We start from the raw sequence: 15,307 nt of genomic DNA, 5'->3' as shown, positions 1-15,307 counted from the left end.
AATATTTTCATAAGTCTGTATTCCTGGAAGAGAACAGTATGTTCTAGAAAACAGGTAGATTTGAAAATGATCTAATGGATCTTTGTCTTGTGTGGACTAGTTAAAAAGCAATTGCATCACACTTGACTGAGATTCATGGTGCCAGAATTCTCAGGTTGAACTTAGAAGTACGAATCATAACTTGTGCTAGAAGTGTTTTACTGGTGAAGTTCTAAATTTAAATATTAGGTAAATTAATTTGATAAATTTGGATCTTTTTCTAAGTGTTGCTGTGAATAAACTTTTTTATTATTTTAAAAAATATTTTTAAATTATGGGCTTTTCACTACTGATAGACGTTCTGCCTAGAAAGAGTACCAGGTATTTTTCATCCAAACATTCCCATTGACTAAGTGAGGTTCAAAGTAGAAGGGCTGATGTCCATGTTAACGTCACCTGAACAGCAAGGACTGCAGTTACTAGCCAATCTATAGCTATTGTTTTTTTCTGGTCTACTTCTGTTCAAATTTTGATGCTTGTTCTCATATTTTATCCATTATTCTGCTGCTAGGTAAGACGCATTGTTACACTTTGTGTTTTTTTGTCTTAATAGGTGTGTGAATGCATAACAGTAAAAATACTGCATTCCACTTAGCACTAGTTAAATATTTGGTTGTATACCTCTGCTTAAATCTTTGAAGGTATGAATTTAAATAAACGAGAATTAAATGAGCATGTGGAGTTTGAATCACAGACATACTATGCTGCCTTTGCTGCTGAGCTGGAAGCCTGCGCCCAGCCGATGTGGGGTCTTCTGTCACACTGCAAAGTCAGGGTAAGACTCACATTTCTCTGTCTTTATTCTTGGTTTTATTCATGATTTGTTCTAGAGTTCTCAAATCTGAAAGGTCTGTCTGGTTTGTGTTTGAAAACACTTGGGTTTTGCTGTCTTTGTCTACGAAATATACAGAACTGATCAACTCAGATTCTGTGTATAGTGAATGTAGAATTCATGCTTGTACCTGATTTATTGTCTCCAGAACAGGGACTACGTGGTTGGGATGTGTACAGTCATTCCATATGACTGTACATATGGAATAACTTCTATTCTGATGATGAACTTGATAAATGAAATATCTCTGAGTCATTCTGCCTTTGTTCAGAGGGAAAGGAGATACATAAGTTGTCCCTAATGTGATTATAATGTTGATTGTATCTGCAAATAGACACTTCATTATGATGGGGGATGGAGTAATTTATGGGTTTGTGTTGTTTTACTAACAGCTTGAGGTGAAAGCCTCTTAGGTTCTGTCACCTCATGGTCTCCTAACTAAAGAGTTGTTACTAGACTGTAAATTATATTAAGTTATAGTAAAAAATGAATCCATCAGCTCATAGGAATACTTAACATGTGAAAAAACTTTTTATTGTGAGTTTATGGTTATTTTTTATGAAATAAATACTTAACTTTGAAATTAGCTTATTAAGATACGTGATAACGTTCATGAGACAGTAATACCTGAATCGAACTGCTCACTGAAAAAAAAGTGCGCGAGCATACCATGCAATTTCAAGAGTTTAAATCAGGCAGTTGCAAAAGCCTTTCCATGATGTAAGTTATACTGATACATTAGGAATATACCAATTTATGAGTCTAAATTATCTTTGAAAACTGAATTACAACTTCTGGCTTTTTGAAGTATTCCTTTCTTTTTAGCTTAGGGATGGGAAGGTCTGCCTTTTGTTTAAGGCCTGTACGATTCCTTGCTCCGCCTGTTGGCACATCTGTCATGTTTTTACCCCGGTGTTTGAGCCCTTTAGTTGTTCTCAGTTTTAGAAATCTCGTAGCTTAATTGTTGTACTTGTTTTGTGAAACCTGATGGGTGGGAAGAGATTCCAGCTCTCGTCCCACAGGAGAGGGAAAGCTGGGGGAGCCTGGCCACCATGGAGGGTGGAGCAGCAGCATGGGAGTGCGGCTGTTGTATTTCCTCATGAGGAAACGTGTCTGACTGAGCCCGTCAGCACTTGCATAGCTTCTGGCTGGCCAAAGCACTGCTGGCTTTCGCATGAGAATTATCATAGGTACCCTAAGAGTGTGAGGCAGGTCTGGAGTCTGCGTTTAGGGGGAAGGGATGATAAAAGGAAAAGTCCATAAGAAATGAGGCTTTGTAAGTTCTGCTGATCGCAGAGCAATTGGTTTAGCTCCCCTCCTGCCTTCCTTTCTTGCACATCTCTGCTTTGCTCCTGGAGGGCAATGTACAGCTCTATTCTTGAAATACATGATTTAATCTGAAATACGTTACAGTTTTAGAGCATTGTTATAGAGTTATAACATACAATCCGAACAAAGTTTGCTTACTGTTAAAATCCATGCAGTATTGTGTTATCATTGTGTTTTAGGTGCATTGTGTTAGCAAGCTGTAAGGACCTTTCTGCAGATAAAACTTAAAGGACATTAGCCATTCCTTTTGATTGCATGGAAAAACTTATTTTTTTTATGCTTGCATCTCTAATTTTTGGTAAAAATGAATAGATAAATTAAACAACAGTAGGCACTAGGACCAGCTGAACGTTCTGAAGGTGCCTTAATTCTCACCATTGAAATGATCATCTTTTAAAGTAACAGTGAAACCATCCTAGTACTTACTAATTTCCATATGATGAGGACATAAATTATGTACTGTAAAAATCTTCTTGAAATAATTGAAATAAATAACATTTATTTGTAGTAGAACAACAGTGACACTTACTTAAAACTGTTTTGGCTCATGTAGTACACTGGTTTCTCTTACTGCAGGAAACACAGGAATACACACGAAATGTTGTCAGATACTGCCTTGAAGCGCTTCAGGACTGGTTTGATGCTATCAACTTTGTAGATGAGGTAAATATCCTTAGTGAATTTAAGCAAAGTACTACGAAAATCTGATTAAACTTAAAAGATTATACACCCCTGCCTCATTAAATTAAATCATCATTCTAGGTACTGATTGAAAAAGGATTACCTTGCTGAAATTAGAGTTTATAGTTAATAGTTGCAATGTTATGTCCTAGGACCCTTTATTTATTGAGTCTTGATGATTTAGATTTGCTTGTGCGAGCTTAAGCTGTGAGAGTCTTAAAAGCAGTGCCATGGATGTACTACTGTTCTGCTGAATGAAGAGCTGAAGCAGTGGCACAATAGAAGTAGTCTTCTGATATGGTAGAGGGGAGCAGCTTTGGCACCTTAGCAAGCAGTACTCTCAATCAATTCAGAGTGTCATTAGCTACTGGGGGCTTAGTAAGAGATTAACTACAGCAGTCTGAATAAGGGAAATTTCTGAATCTTCGGAAGGTGCAGGGGAATGAAGTAATAGTAGATTAGTGGAAAGTCAGTCCATCAAATGAAGACCTGCAATATACTGTTCTTGGTGGTTGCGACAAAGACAGTTGTAGTTTTGGGGTTTTTTTTAATATATGATATTAAAATATCTTTATTTTACTTCCAGCCAGCTCCTAACCAAGTTACTTTTCATTTGCCACTGCACCGTTACTTTGCCATGTTTTTAAGCAAGGTAAGCATGTGGTTTAGTCACACAGAAGGTGGAAATTCCTTGGCAAGTGTGATTGTTCAGTACAGCGTGTGCTTGCTTTTGTTCCTAGGCTGTCAAATGCCAAGAACTAGATCTGGATACTATCTTGCCAGATCAGGAGATGCTGATGAAACTAATGATTCACCCACTTCAGATTCAGGTACGGGCAGACTTCTGACTTTGATGCAGACCCAACAAAAAAAAAGTTGCGGTCTGATTCTTTTAACCCCAGTCATTTAAATATATTTAGAAGTATTTAACAAGGGGGAATATGTCTTAATTGTGGAATATAAATAAGCAATATGTGACAATAGTAACTAGAATATACTGAGTAGTTAGAATAAACTCTTTTTTTCTTCTTATTTCCAGAATTTAGTATGTGGCATTAGTTATCACACTCTTGAGAAGTATGATAATAATATTCACTATAGCACTTTCAAAAGGGTAGGAGGAACTAGCCCTTTGAAAGTATGTTTGTAGAATAGCTACCAATGGAGCACAAGTTGAGAAGAAACCTGAATCTGAAAATTTCATATTTTAAATTGAGAATGAGTTCAAGAATGGATGCACCCTGCAACACTTTTTTTTTTATTTACAAATTTGTATTTATTTGTATGTAAGTGGTAGTCAGCAATGTTTGTATTCACTGCTTTTATATCTAACTTTATTTTAATCATGATGGCTTCATCTTTGTAGTACTTTTCAAGATTTTAATAAGTACATAAATAAAATCACTTCATTGGCTTTGATCACTTTTGTTGTCTGAAATGTGCTCTCATATGAAAGTATGGTATCTGTTTCGTAAACTTGCAGTGGTTCCTTTTCATCCCTCACTCCCCAGGAGAAGTAAATTAGTATTAAGAAGTATACTTTTATATAAATGGGTAGTATGTATGTATGTATATGTGTGATAATATATTGATGATCTGCTAATGTTGAACTGAACAGCTGAATATCCCTGAAATGTTTGTAAATTTTTATTTTATTTTACCTGAACAGGCAAGTCTTTCTGAAATTCATAGCAACATGTGGGTTAGAAATGGTCTACAAATTAAAGGACAGGCCATGACTTACGTACAGTCTCATTTCTGCAATTCAATGATTGATCCTGACATTTATCTGCTGCAAGTAAGTTATGTTTTCTGAGAAGCCAAGCCAATGCTTGTTTACAAACAAACAAACTACTGAATAAAATGAACTTATTCTCTTTCCACAGGTCTGTGCCTCTAGGCTGGACCCAGATTATTTTATTTCATCTGTTTTTGAAAGGTAGGGTTAAAAGATGAATGCTCTTGTTCAGTGTTGTGCTAGCTGTTGACCAGTTTATGCCATGTGAGAGAAATCGTGCATATCTGAGGCACATCTTCAGTGGTGCAACTCTGCCTAGCCAAAACTAACACTTAGCCAAAGTGTTACCTCTACCGAAAGAGGTATCTCAAGGTATATCCTTGATTTTATACAGGGTTAGCATTTGATTTACAGTGCAGTAGTGAACCTTCAGACATTTGTTTTCTGAGCATCTTCAGTTTTTTTTAAGTTTTGCACATGTTCGTATGCAAGCTTTCAGGATATGCTAATCTGAAGAAGTAGATAAATAGATGTAAATAGAGCTGCAATAGTAAGAGAGAGAGAGAAAGGATGTCTGCTTTTCTGGATTGAATAAAATCAGGGTTTGAAAACAAATTAATTGGCATTAGCTTTTACACGTTCCTAAATGTAAGGTGTTTTCATGTGGAGTAGCTATCACTTATAGCACATTCCATAGGTTGTTAAATAAAAATCCAAATTTAAAAATAAGAGTGTTTTCATGTATGTTTGCGTATTACTGCGTTATATGCATTTTATTTTGTATTCATTTTGGATTGTTGTGAATGGTATCCTGAGTTTATCAGTACGTTTCACATTGGTGTTTTAATGTTGGAGAATGATGTTTCTGACTTTACTCTTTGCCGTGTAGATTTAAGGTGGTAGATCTGTTAACGATGGCATCACAGCATCAAAATACGGTTCTTGATTCAGAGCATGAAAGGTCCATGTTGGAAGGAGCCTTAACGTTTTTGGTCCTACTGTTAAGTCTTCGTTTACATTTAGGTAAGAATCACTGCTTTAGGAGTACTTGTATGTAAATAACTTGCCTGTTCATTTATATTCAACATTTAGTAGCTACCATAAAGCTGATTAGCCATGTAGTAACTTAAAGCATTCAGCAGTTGGTTTCATTTTTGCCAGTTACTGAATTTTAATCCCTTATGAATTAGAAATAGACAAAATACATGGAAATGGAGAAAAATGGCTTTAATGGAAGTGGCTGATTTGTGTATGTGATCACATGAAGATTCTGTATCTTTTTCAGAAAGACAGCAGTTTTAGTTTCTACCTGAGTCTTCTCGAACTGAGGTTGTCTCATAACATTTGTGCCCCCTCCTCCTTTTCTTTTGCTGTATTTTTACAGCATTGTATCATTACTTAATGTTTGTATCAAGTTTAAGATGTGTTTAATGACAAATGTATGCTGAATATTTGTTTTAAAATAATGCTATTTTAATGGCTTTTTAAATTTTATTGTTCTAGGAATGACAGATGATGAGATTCTCAGAGCAGAGATGGTAGCCCAACTCTGTATGAATGACAGGACACACAGTTCATTATTGGATCTCATATCCTTGGAATATATTAACTAACGTGCATGAATGAGAATGACACGTACCTGGATAGTAGTGGGATTTTGGAGCTTCAACAACGTATTTTCACCTTACATAATTATGACAAGTTGTGTAAAGATGTTTTTGCATATACTTATCAGCAAAGGCATTTCCTCCAGCTTTGGTTTTTCTTACAAAATATGCAATACTTTGTAATAGTTTTAAATTAGTTTTGTTACAAAATGCTTAACTGCTCTTTTTATTATTTTTTTTTTAAAATAATCTACAAAAATCTTTTAGGTGTAAGGTGAAAAGTCTGTTTTCCAATGACATTGTAGAAAGTTCAGCCAAGCATCACCTTATCTGAATTTGAGCCTTTGATTATTGCTAGTTTTATGCCAGTATAAAAAGACGCCACTCTATGCTATATTGGCTTTGTCTATCAATAGCTGAAAAAGCAAATAATATCAATTCTGAATGCTGCTTTGAAATTAGAGTGAAATGCACGTGTTATGGGGGGAAAGTGTCTTACTTGAACAACAGCAAACTCTAGGAAGTCTTTCTGCACAGTGATACGGTTCATGTCCCTAAACAGCTGAATACAAACCTGCAGGTTTTACTGCTATCAGTGTATTAAGCTGTGTAGGCAAATAAATAGCTTATGGTGCAAAAGAGCTTGCAATCCAAGGACAGACATTGAGCAAAAATATTAGGAATTCATGCAGATAGGAAAGGAGGAGATTGAGTGTTACAAATATGTAATAAGAGTTATTAATTATTATGACCTAGTAACTCAATCACTTAAATATGTAAAATAAGTGAATCATTTATACAAGCAATCACATATCATTAAGCAGAAGTTCCCTTATTTCTAAGTGTTACTTGTGATTTGGGGTGATGTCAGTAAGTCAATTGAGTATTGCTACCAAAAATGAGAAATAGCCAAACCAAGATAGAGAATTACTTATTGTGTTTATGGATCCCAAGCTATTTACTTGCTTTTTCTGCACTTAGCTGTAAATGCAAAATATTCTTGCTATGGAGAGAGCCAAAGTGTTAGTAAATAAAGGCAAGTACAAAAACTTTATATACACCTCAGATAGTAGTTTTTGTTTCTCATTTAATACTTACCTCTTGAACCAAGCACGTAGCAATTGGCTTGCTTTAAAAAGTTTAATGTCCTAGCCAGGAGGCTTTAAATCTCTTCAGTAATACTTATTGTTCCATATCCATAGCAGCTGGAGCATACAGACCTCTTGTGGTAAACACAGAGCACTGCCGAAGTGTAGCCTCTGAAATGAGTGACTGAAAATGTCAAGAGGGAAGTGAAATGCTGTGTCCTGCAACTAAGTTAACTTTGCTTTCCTTAACACAAATGTTACATTCCAGAAAACCCCAATCCTAAAAGTGGTATTATTCCAGGAAGCTTAAGCTTTGAATCAGTCTTGTCAGCAGTTGCCGATTTTAAAGCTCCTGTTTTTGAACCTGGAGGTTCCATGCAACAAGGAATGTATACACCTAAAGGTATGGTAGTTGGCATCCTCTTACAACATACTCAGTGGTAAGATGCTTAACCAGAGATTTTTTTTCTTTAAAAACAAAACAAAAAACAACCCACCAAACAACAATAAAAACCCCACCCCCCCAAAAAAAAAACACAAAAAAACCAAACCCAAAATCACTACCACAAAAAACCCACAAAACTTGTTTGACTTTTTCATTATTGTTTATTGCTTGTATTTAAGAGCATTGCTGAAGACTGTTAATAGTTTTTAATAAATTCATTTTGATCTAGAGTGAAAACAAGCTTCTCATATTAATCAGGTATCCTTAGAAAGCAAGGGAAAAATGGAGAACTGAGAAATTATGTTATTTGTATTTCACTAGTCTGCATACTTAATCATTCATGTGATTTTTAAAAAAATGTGATATATGTTCAGCAGAGTTTAGAACCGTTTGTACTAGTGCGATGTTAGTTGCAAAGATTTTTTTTCTTTGAACTTCTCCGCATTTTGATTATTAAAGATATCATGAGGCATAATTCTTTCTTTTATATTGCTTAACTATCTTAGTAGCCTGTAACGTTTTTCCCAGTCAATAGTGAGGGTCTAGAACAAAGTTCAGGCTAGACTGGTTATAGAATATTGTTCTATAATCCTACAGTGCATACAGTGCAAAAACGACAAGTTTCTTCCCCTGACCAGCTTGTCATCTAAATTGGACTCAACATAGTGTTGGTGTATCAAAGGAGAGGAAGAATTTAAGAACTCAGTGTTCCATTACTGTTTCCTGTCACTGAGCAGATAAGCCTGTAGGAATCTGAAATGCTCCACGTGCTCTGGTTGTGCTTCAGCTCATGGCAAAGCTGAAGAGAGATTAACTCCTTCCTCCACCAGTTACCTCACTTGAGAACTGTCAGGGTTGGTGTCTGACAATTTCGAAACCATTTTGTTTGTAGGCTGTGTTCTTTTGTGGATTTTTTTGTTGTTGTTAATGTAGGAACTAATACTGTACTAAATTGTTTACCAGTTTTTGTACTGAGATTGATGACTCAGTGAAGCTCTTTTATACAAATTAACAACCAGTGAAGTAATCTTGTGAAACCAAGTTTTGGGAATTGATTCATTCTGATTTCTTGATGTGTGATTAGGGAGCTTAACACCTATGTATTTAAAATAACTTTATTTTAGTGTTCTGTAAACTGCATTGCCTTATGTCATGTCTGGTTTCTGGAGCTTGTGACATGCTGGTCTTTTTCATAACACAGTGTGAAAGAAAAAAAAAAAGATGGATTATGGTATTTTTAATTATAACACTTTAGGGAATCTTATGCTAGATTATAGTGTTTTGGGGTTTTTTGGTGTTTGGTTTTTAATGTAGTTTACCTCTGGAATAGATAGTGTATCTTTAAAAAAACCCTTTAAATATCTCATCTATAGCAGTGAATACTGAAGTAATTTGTAACACTATGCAGAATCCCTTTTTCTTAAAGTAATAAAAAACTGAAAGAGCTTGTGCAGGAATCAAAGCCAGTATGGTTTTGTTGTGTACTATAGCCTTTTAAGTGTTTATAACCTTTATAAGACTATATAGGTTCTCAAAAAGAATGGTGGTATTCCAGTTGCTCTTAAGAATTGTAGTCTGTGGCCTGTCACAGTTTAGGCAAGTCATGTTGAGATCCTAAATTTAGGGGGAAAAAAAAAAATCTACTTTATGATTTCAGAAACCCCAGATTTTGTTTCCATTAACCATAAGTTAAAAAAAACACAAACCAACTTCCAAAATAAGGACATAGTTCTTCCTGTTCTCTCTGAATTTGCGTGCTGACGATGAGCTGTATGTGTATTTGTAGTATTCCCTGTATGACTCCCTCATTGTGCATTACCATCCCAGACAAGCTTGGTCTGTGTTTCAGACTGCAATAGTAAACTCTGTTCAGAAAAAAATGGATTTTCTGCAAGCTAAGTTTGATAATTTTTCATCCATAGTAGAAACTATGCTAAGCTTTCTCTCTCAGCAGTGTGGGAAGGTATCTGTAGGACTGTTAACATTAGCGGGGGTTAATAAGAGTATAGACTACCTGTCTTCCCACCTGGGGGAAATTAATCTCAAAAGTGTGATAAAGCTGCCTACTTTTGCCTGTGAAAACTTTAAAGAATGTTGCAAGCACTTGTGTTGTGTTATGCCTGCTGGTGGAGCTAAAATTCTGCATCCGTTGGTTTTCTTCTTCCTTTGATGGGATCATTGAATCTTGCCTTCATATTGCAGTGTTATGGGAGCTAAACACTTCCAACCGATTAATAGAATGAACAGCTTCATTTGGCTTTAGGTTGGAAACTTAGTTTTCTTTTTTAATACCTTGTAAACAGAAAAAAAAAGTAGCAGTTAAATGGGATATCTTTATTTATAGTCTGTTTAGACTTTTCTGTTTGTGCTTGCTCTGAAAAGCCCCTCTGGATGTTACTTTAGAGCTACTAAATTAAACAGAGATAAATAAGATTTTTATGCCAAAATAGTGCATAGATATTATAAAACAAAGGCATGTCTGTAAAGGACTGATGAAATGTTATTTCGTAAGAATTCATATTTCTTAAGAAACTTTGCTGTTTTCGAGACTGAACAAAAAACTGTATTGTAGTAATTTGGCTCACTGCACTTAATAGTTAAATACCACCTACCTGCTAATTGCTCTGCAGTCTTTACTTTCTATTTTCAAGAGGGCTTGTGCTTATCAAGTGTCAAGTAAAAAAATAACTAAAACCTTTTCTTACAAGTACATGGAAATTAAAAAGATCAAAACAAGATGTGTACAGAAAAGGTTTTTGAACTGCCTTCGTGTACTTAAAATGGGATAAATACATTTACTTAGATTTTAAAATTAAGTTGGAATTTTTCTTTTCAAAAACTTAACTCAGCAAGTGTTTCAGCTGTTATTTTCACAGAAATATGTGATTTTTCTTTTCATCTTTTATCTCACACTGTGAATTATTATGTAACAGAAAGGAAAGCTAGAAGACACTAAAATAAAGCTTCCTTAATAGATTGCTAATTTTTTGGTTTGGAACTAAGATATTTTTGATGAAATTTTGATATCTTGATAAGTAGTAGTAATTATTAGTATAGTAAGTGTTATTAGTAAGAAATAGTAAAAATTACTGTACTTAGCTGCAAAAAGTTATTATATGATAGAAAATTACATAATTAAAGCCAGTTAAGAAGAGAATCTAGAATAAGTGGTAAGGTCTGTAAAGAGAATTTTAACATGTGACTTCTTTTAAACAACAGCTGAAGTTTGGGATAAGGAATTTGACCCTGTCATGGTAATACTTCGAACTGTTTACCGTAGAGATGTGCAGTCTGCAATGGACAGATATACAGCATTGTAAGTTGGATCATTTTTAGAAATGTAACATCGTATTTTTGCTCGTTGCACAAAAATTTTTTTGTTTTCACTCTCTGGTACTGCTAATCATGTTAACAATGTTTTCAGGCCCCCGTTTTGTCCTTGAGTAAATAGTTTATAAATTTACAGGCAGTATCAGGGTTTTGGTTAGCTTAGTCTGTTACTCTTCCATAAATGTTTAAAAATACATCTGAAGTGCCACAAAGTAGTGAATGTCATCACAGATAAAATACTTAACCAAAAGTTAATGTTTAAAAATCAGTAACAAATTACTTAAGAAAGCAGCCTTATCTGGTTTTATTTATTTTACGTTTAGGTACATGAAGCACAGTATTAGTGTGTTCTGTGTTTTGAAAATATATTGAAGACAATGTGGGTTTTTTCTATGTATTCACCCATGACAGAAACCATGGGTGAATTAAATTCTGATTTAAATACAGGAAAAAAAAACTTGTGGCACCCTTTTAAGTTCTAAGCAAGATGATTTGGTCTTAATTCTGTCCCTTAACATTCCATTCCTTACAGCTTCTTACCCTTACAGCTTCTTATTTCAGCTAATGTAATTTGGTTCTCTTTTATTTCACACCTTGGGAGTAAAAATCCAAGTTTAAAAAACCCTTATAATAAACTTAGTGAAATAATCCTCTGCCCCTGTGCTCATTCCATTGAGTCAAAGGGTCATCATAAACGTATACTGTAAGTTATGTTGAGCTAGGTAGTATTCTGTTAAATAATTGTATTGTCTACTGCACTGGATTCCAGCTTGTTATTAGAAATGTGGGTCCACATCAAACTTAAAAATTAAGTGTTAAGTTCATAGATATGATAGCACTGGTACTGTCAACTATAGCTAATTTCGTCTAGTGTTTCCTAGTGTTGTCTGTAATCTGTTCCTACAGATGTGAGATTTCTATGTTGGATATTTGACTAACATGGATTTGGGTGAAGTGAAAAGTTTTCTCTCTCTTCTATGTGCCTCTCAGAATGAAAATGGTATTCTTAAATTCATAGCTTAAATTCATAGCAGTAATTAAAAATTCATTTAACTTTATAAATAAAGGTCATTTAAATCAGTGGCAATCCACAGAAAAATAAGACTGGATTCAGTTTATGTATACGTTCCAATTTTTGGAATGCTGCTTAAATAAATTAAGTGGCTTAGAAATGCTCATTGATCCTAAAGTTGGTCTAAACAAAAAGAATGCAGGATAGTTATCTTACAACAGTGGTAGTTGTCTACATTATTGCAGTGTTTAACATAAGTTTCATTTGTTTCAACAGTTTAAAGCAAAGTGGTAAATTCCCTGGGAACCCATGGCCTCCTTACAAGAAAAGAACACCACTACATCCAAGTTACAAAGGTCTCATAAAGCTTTTACACTGTAAAACCCTGCACATTGTGTTGTTCACGCTTCTTTACAAGGTACAGTCATAATTCTTATTAAGTCTAGTATTTTATTTTCACTTTTTCAGAACAGGAGTTTTTAGAATTATTTTTTTAATAGATTATGTACAGTAGCCAGGTTCAAATTTATATAAAGTTTTTATTTTTGTTTTATTTTGTAAGTCTAGCATGGTGATGTTTTTCTACCATTTTCATTGTTTCATGAATGATTATTTCATATATACAGACACTAAGGTGCCCAAGTGGGTGAGCCATCCTACTCTGCTTTGAGGAACACTATCTTAACTGTCAGAGTTGCCATTTGAATCATTGTTCTGTGGCGTTCTCGGGGAGCATGGTGGTGTTAGTGATGTTCCTTTGGCCCCCACTGCAGAGTTTTAAGGCGTCAGCAGCCTTTTCAAACATATGTAACCTTGATGGCTTTAGATCCTAAATGGCAAATACATCTCATAGCTACAGTTGGTTCTCACATCACTTCTAGATACGTTCTGGCTTTTGATAATGTTATAGCAGTTGTTTTTCAGGACTCATTGACACCTTTAAATTGTGTTTAGTTTTGTCTTTGATAGTTGCCTGCCCTCTTTGAGAGAAGTGCATCTTTTTTGAAGAGTACGTTAATCAGAAAATGGGACTTTGAATCTGTCTTTGTACTTGGAAAGTGCTTTCAAAGCAGTGTGCTGCAGAGGCAGATGAGGCACAGAAGTGCTTTTCCTGGACAGACTTTCCTTTTGTGATCTGATTGTGACTTTTGATTCTGACTGGTACAACTGCACATGGTTTTCATATTAACGTAATACTGAGTGCCCTTTTTAATTAAATAATCTCTGTAATTTCAGATTTGATTGGGTTTGATTAAATCAGCTGCTCAAACATAATTTAGAGAAGCTATTGTAAAACAATATTTGTTCTAAGAACTTTATATCTCTAATGCTTCTCATGGGTGTATCTACTTATGAAATTTAGTCCCTTCATAACCAAGTTGTGTTTAAAACTTTACTAGGCTACACTCTGAAAATATCAATTTCTATTATGTGTCTACAATGAAATTTTAAACATCTTTTCTCATCCACTTTTTTAGTAACTTGCAGGTTGTTGCCATTTTCTTCCCTTTAATCAGAGTATTCTCAAGAGGAAAGTTGTCCTGGTTTTTAATTTCAGAAGCACTGGTTCTTCCTCTCAATGCATTGAAAGCTGTGTTAGAAGGAAGATATGGGCATTTATTAATTTGAAGATAAGGTTATTTATTATTTGTAATTAAAAAATATTATGTGAAGATGGTTGTGAAATTCATGTTAACCCTTGTGGCATTCTTAGTTATCCAGGCATTGCTTGTTGGACTAGGACCTCATGAGGCCTAATGGTGTCTGATCACATGAAAAAGGGAGGGAAGGCTAGGTGCAGCTCTTTGCTTGTAGCTGACAGTAGCGGTATCTGTGCAGCTTTACCTGGCGCTTTGGTGTTAAAATAAATCACAGCTTGAACTACTAACAATTTTAAGGTATGAGTTTGTTTGACTGGAAAGAGATGTAAAATTAAATTTTGCTTTTGTGGTGATGCTCAGAGGTTAGTTTTTTCTAAACCTCAAAATAATTTTTAATCATCTTAAAAAATTAAATAAGAACTGAAGAGTCCAAAGTATATTATCCGGAACACTCTTTTTGTACATTCAGATATATTGAAGTTGTAATAGGCTGAGTGGAATAATGATTTCCTGTCTTTTAAATACAACACTCCTGATGATCCATCACATCCAAAATTACATGTCTTATTCTGTAGTAGTGTTCCACTACTGTTATCGGAAAACTATATTAATGTTATTACTCTTACTGTTCTTGGCCTACTTGGAACTTTTTTTTATCCTACAGCGTAATTGCTAATTGAGTATTTTGTTGGAGCATTCAGTCATAACAAGACTGAAGTTTAAAATATCTTGCTGATATTTCAGAGTAGATATTCCAGGAACTTGAATAAGCAATTCACTGCTCTTGAAAATAATTTTTTCCTAGCTGTATTTTTATGCATATGATAGGACTTTGAAAGTGTTACTGTGCAACAAAAAGAAAACGATTTTAAATGCTAAAATTGGTGCTCAGTGTCTACTAAAAATATACTAGGGTAGCAGGCGTTGTTATGGTGTTCTGCCTGTCTAGTCTTTTCTTTTTAACTGATACTCGTATCATATGATACAGCTCTTGCGAGCACAGTGATTAATTAAGAAAAAAAACAAACACAGAAGACCAGGCAAAAATCACATATGTGGCTCAAGACCTTCTACCTTTCCTAGTGTGGCTAACCTGGAAGCTCATGCTCGGAGATAAAATTTGCAGGTCGTATCTTGAGCTTCTTCATACAAGACTCCTGGCTACTTTCTTTACCTTCCAGTTTAGGTTAGAGATGTCTGTCAGGTTTTTGGCATTTTTTTTTTCTTCTTTTTGTTTTGTTTTTTTTTTAATAGGGGTTGTGAGAGTATCAAAGATAAAACCTTCTAAGATGTGAATGTCTGTTCTTCTGCCTAGATATTAATGGATCATCAGAATTTATCAGAACATGTGCTTTGCATGGTTTTGTATTTGATTGAGCTAGGGTTGGAAAATTCTCCAGAACAAGAGTCAGATGAAGAGGTAAGAATAAATACCATCTTTTTCATTAAAATATAAAAGTATTGTCTAATGAGTCAATAGTCTTTAAAAATAGATGTTTATTAAAATTATGACTTTACCATAGGAATCAGAATAAAACATCTTTATTTACTTAAGCAAGGATCAACTAAGCAAATAAAAATAAGAAAATTGCATAGTGTTGTGAA

The 15,307-nt window shown here is 34.6% G+C and overlaps 1 protein-coding gene across 1 annotated transcript in view; it reads left to right on the top strand.

Annotated features, from left to right (window-relative positions):
- Positions 1-15,307, top strand: part of UBR3 (ubiquitin protein ligase E3 component n-recognin 3) — a 120,261-nt gene that overhangs the window by 36,129 nt on the left and 68,825 nt on the right. The window contains 12 exon segments of the mRNA XM_068407438.1: positions 681-814; positions 2,777-2,863; positions 3,468-3,533; positions 3,622-3,711; positions 4,551-4,679; positions 4,768-4,820; positions 5,509-5,642; positions 6,123-6,210; positions 7,578-7,717; positions 10,979-11,075; positions 12,378-12,519; positions 15,018-15,122. Of these exon segments, the coding sequence (XP_068263539.1) occupies positions 681-814; positions 2,777-2,863; positions 3,468-3,533; positions 3,622-3,711; positions 4,551-4,679; positions 4,768-4,820; positions 5,509-5,642; positions 6,123-6,210; positions 7,578-7,717; positions 10,979-11,075; positions 12,378-12,519; positions 15,018-15,122 (1,265 nt within the window).

This window comes from Nyctibius grandis, chromosome 9, assembly GCF_013368605.1.
Source record: "Nyctibius grandis isolate bNycGra1 chromosome 9, bNycGra1.pri, whole genome shotgun sequence".
NCBI lineage: Eukaryota > Metazoa > Chordata > Aves > Nyctibiiformes > Nyctibiidae > Nyctibius > Nyctibius grandis.
This window is presented reverse-complemented; position numbering and strand designations above follow the sequence as displayed.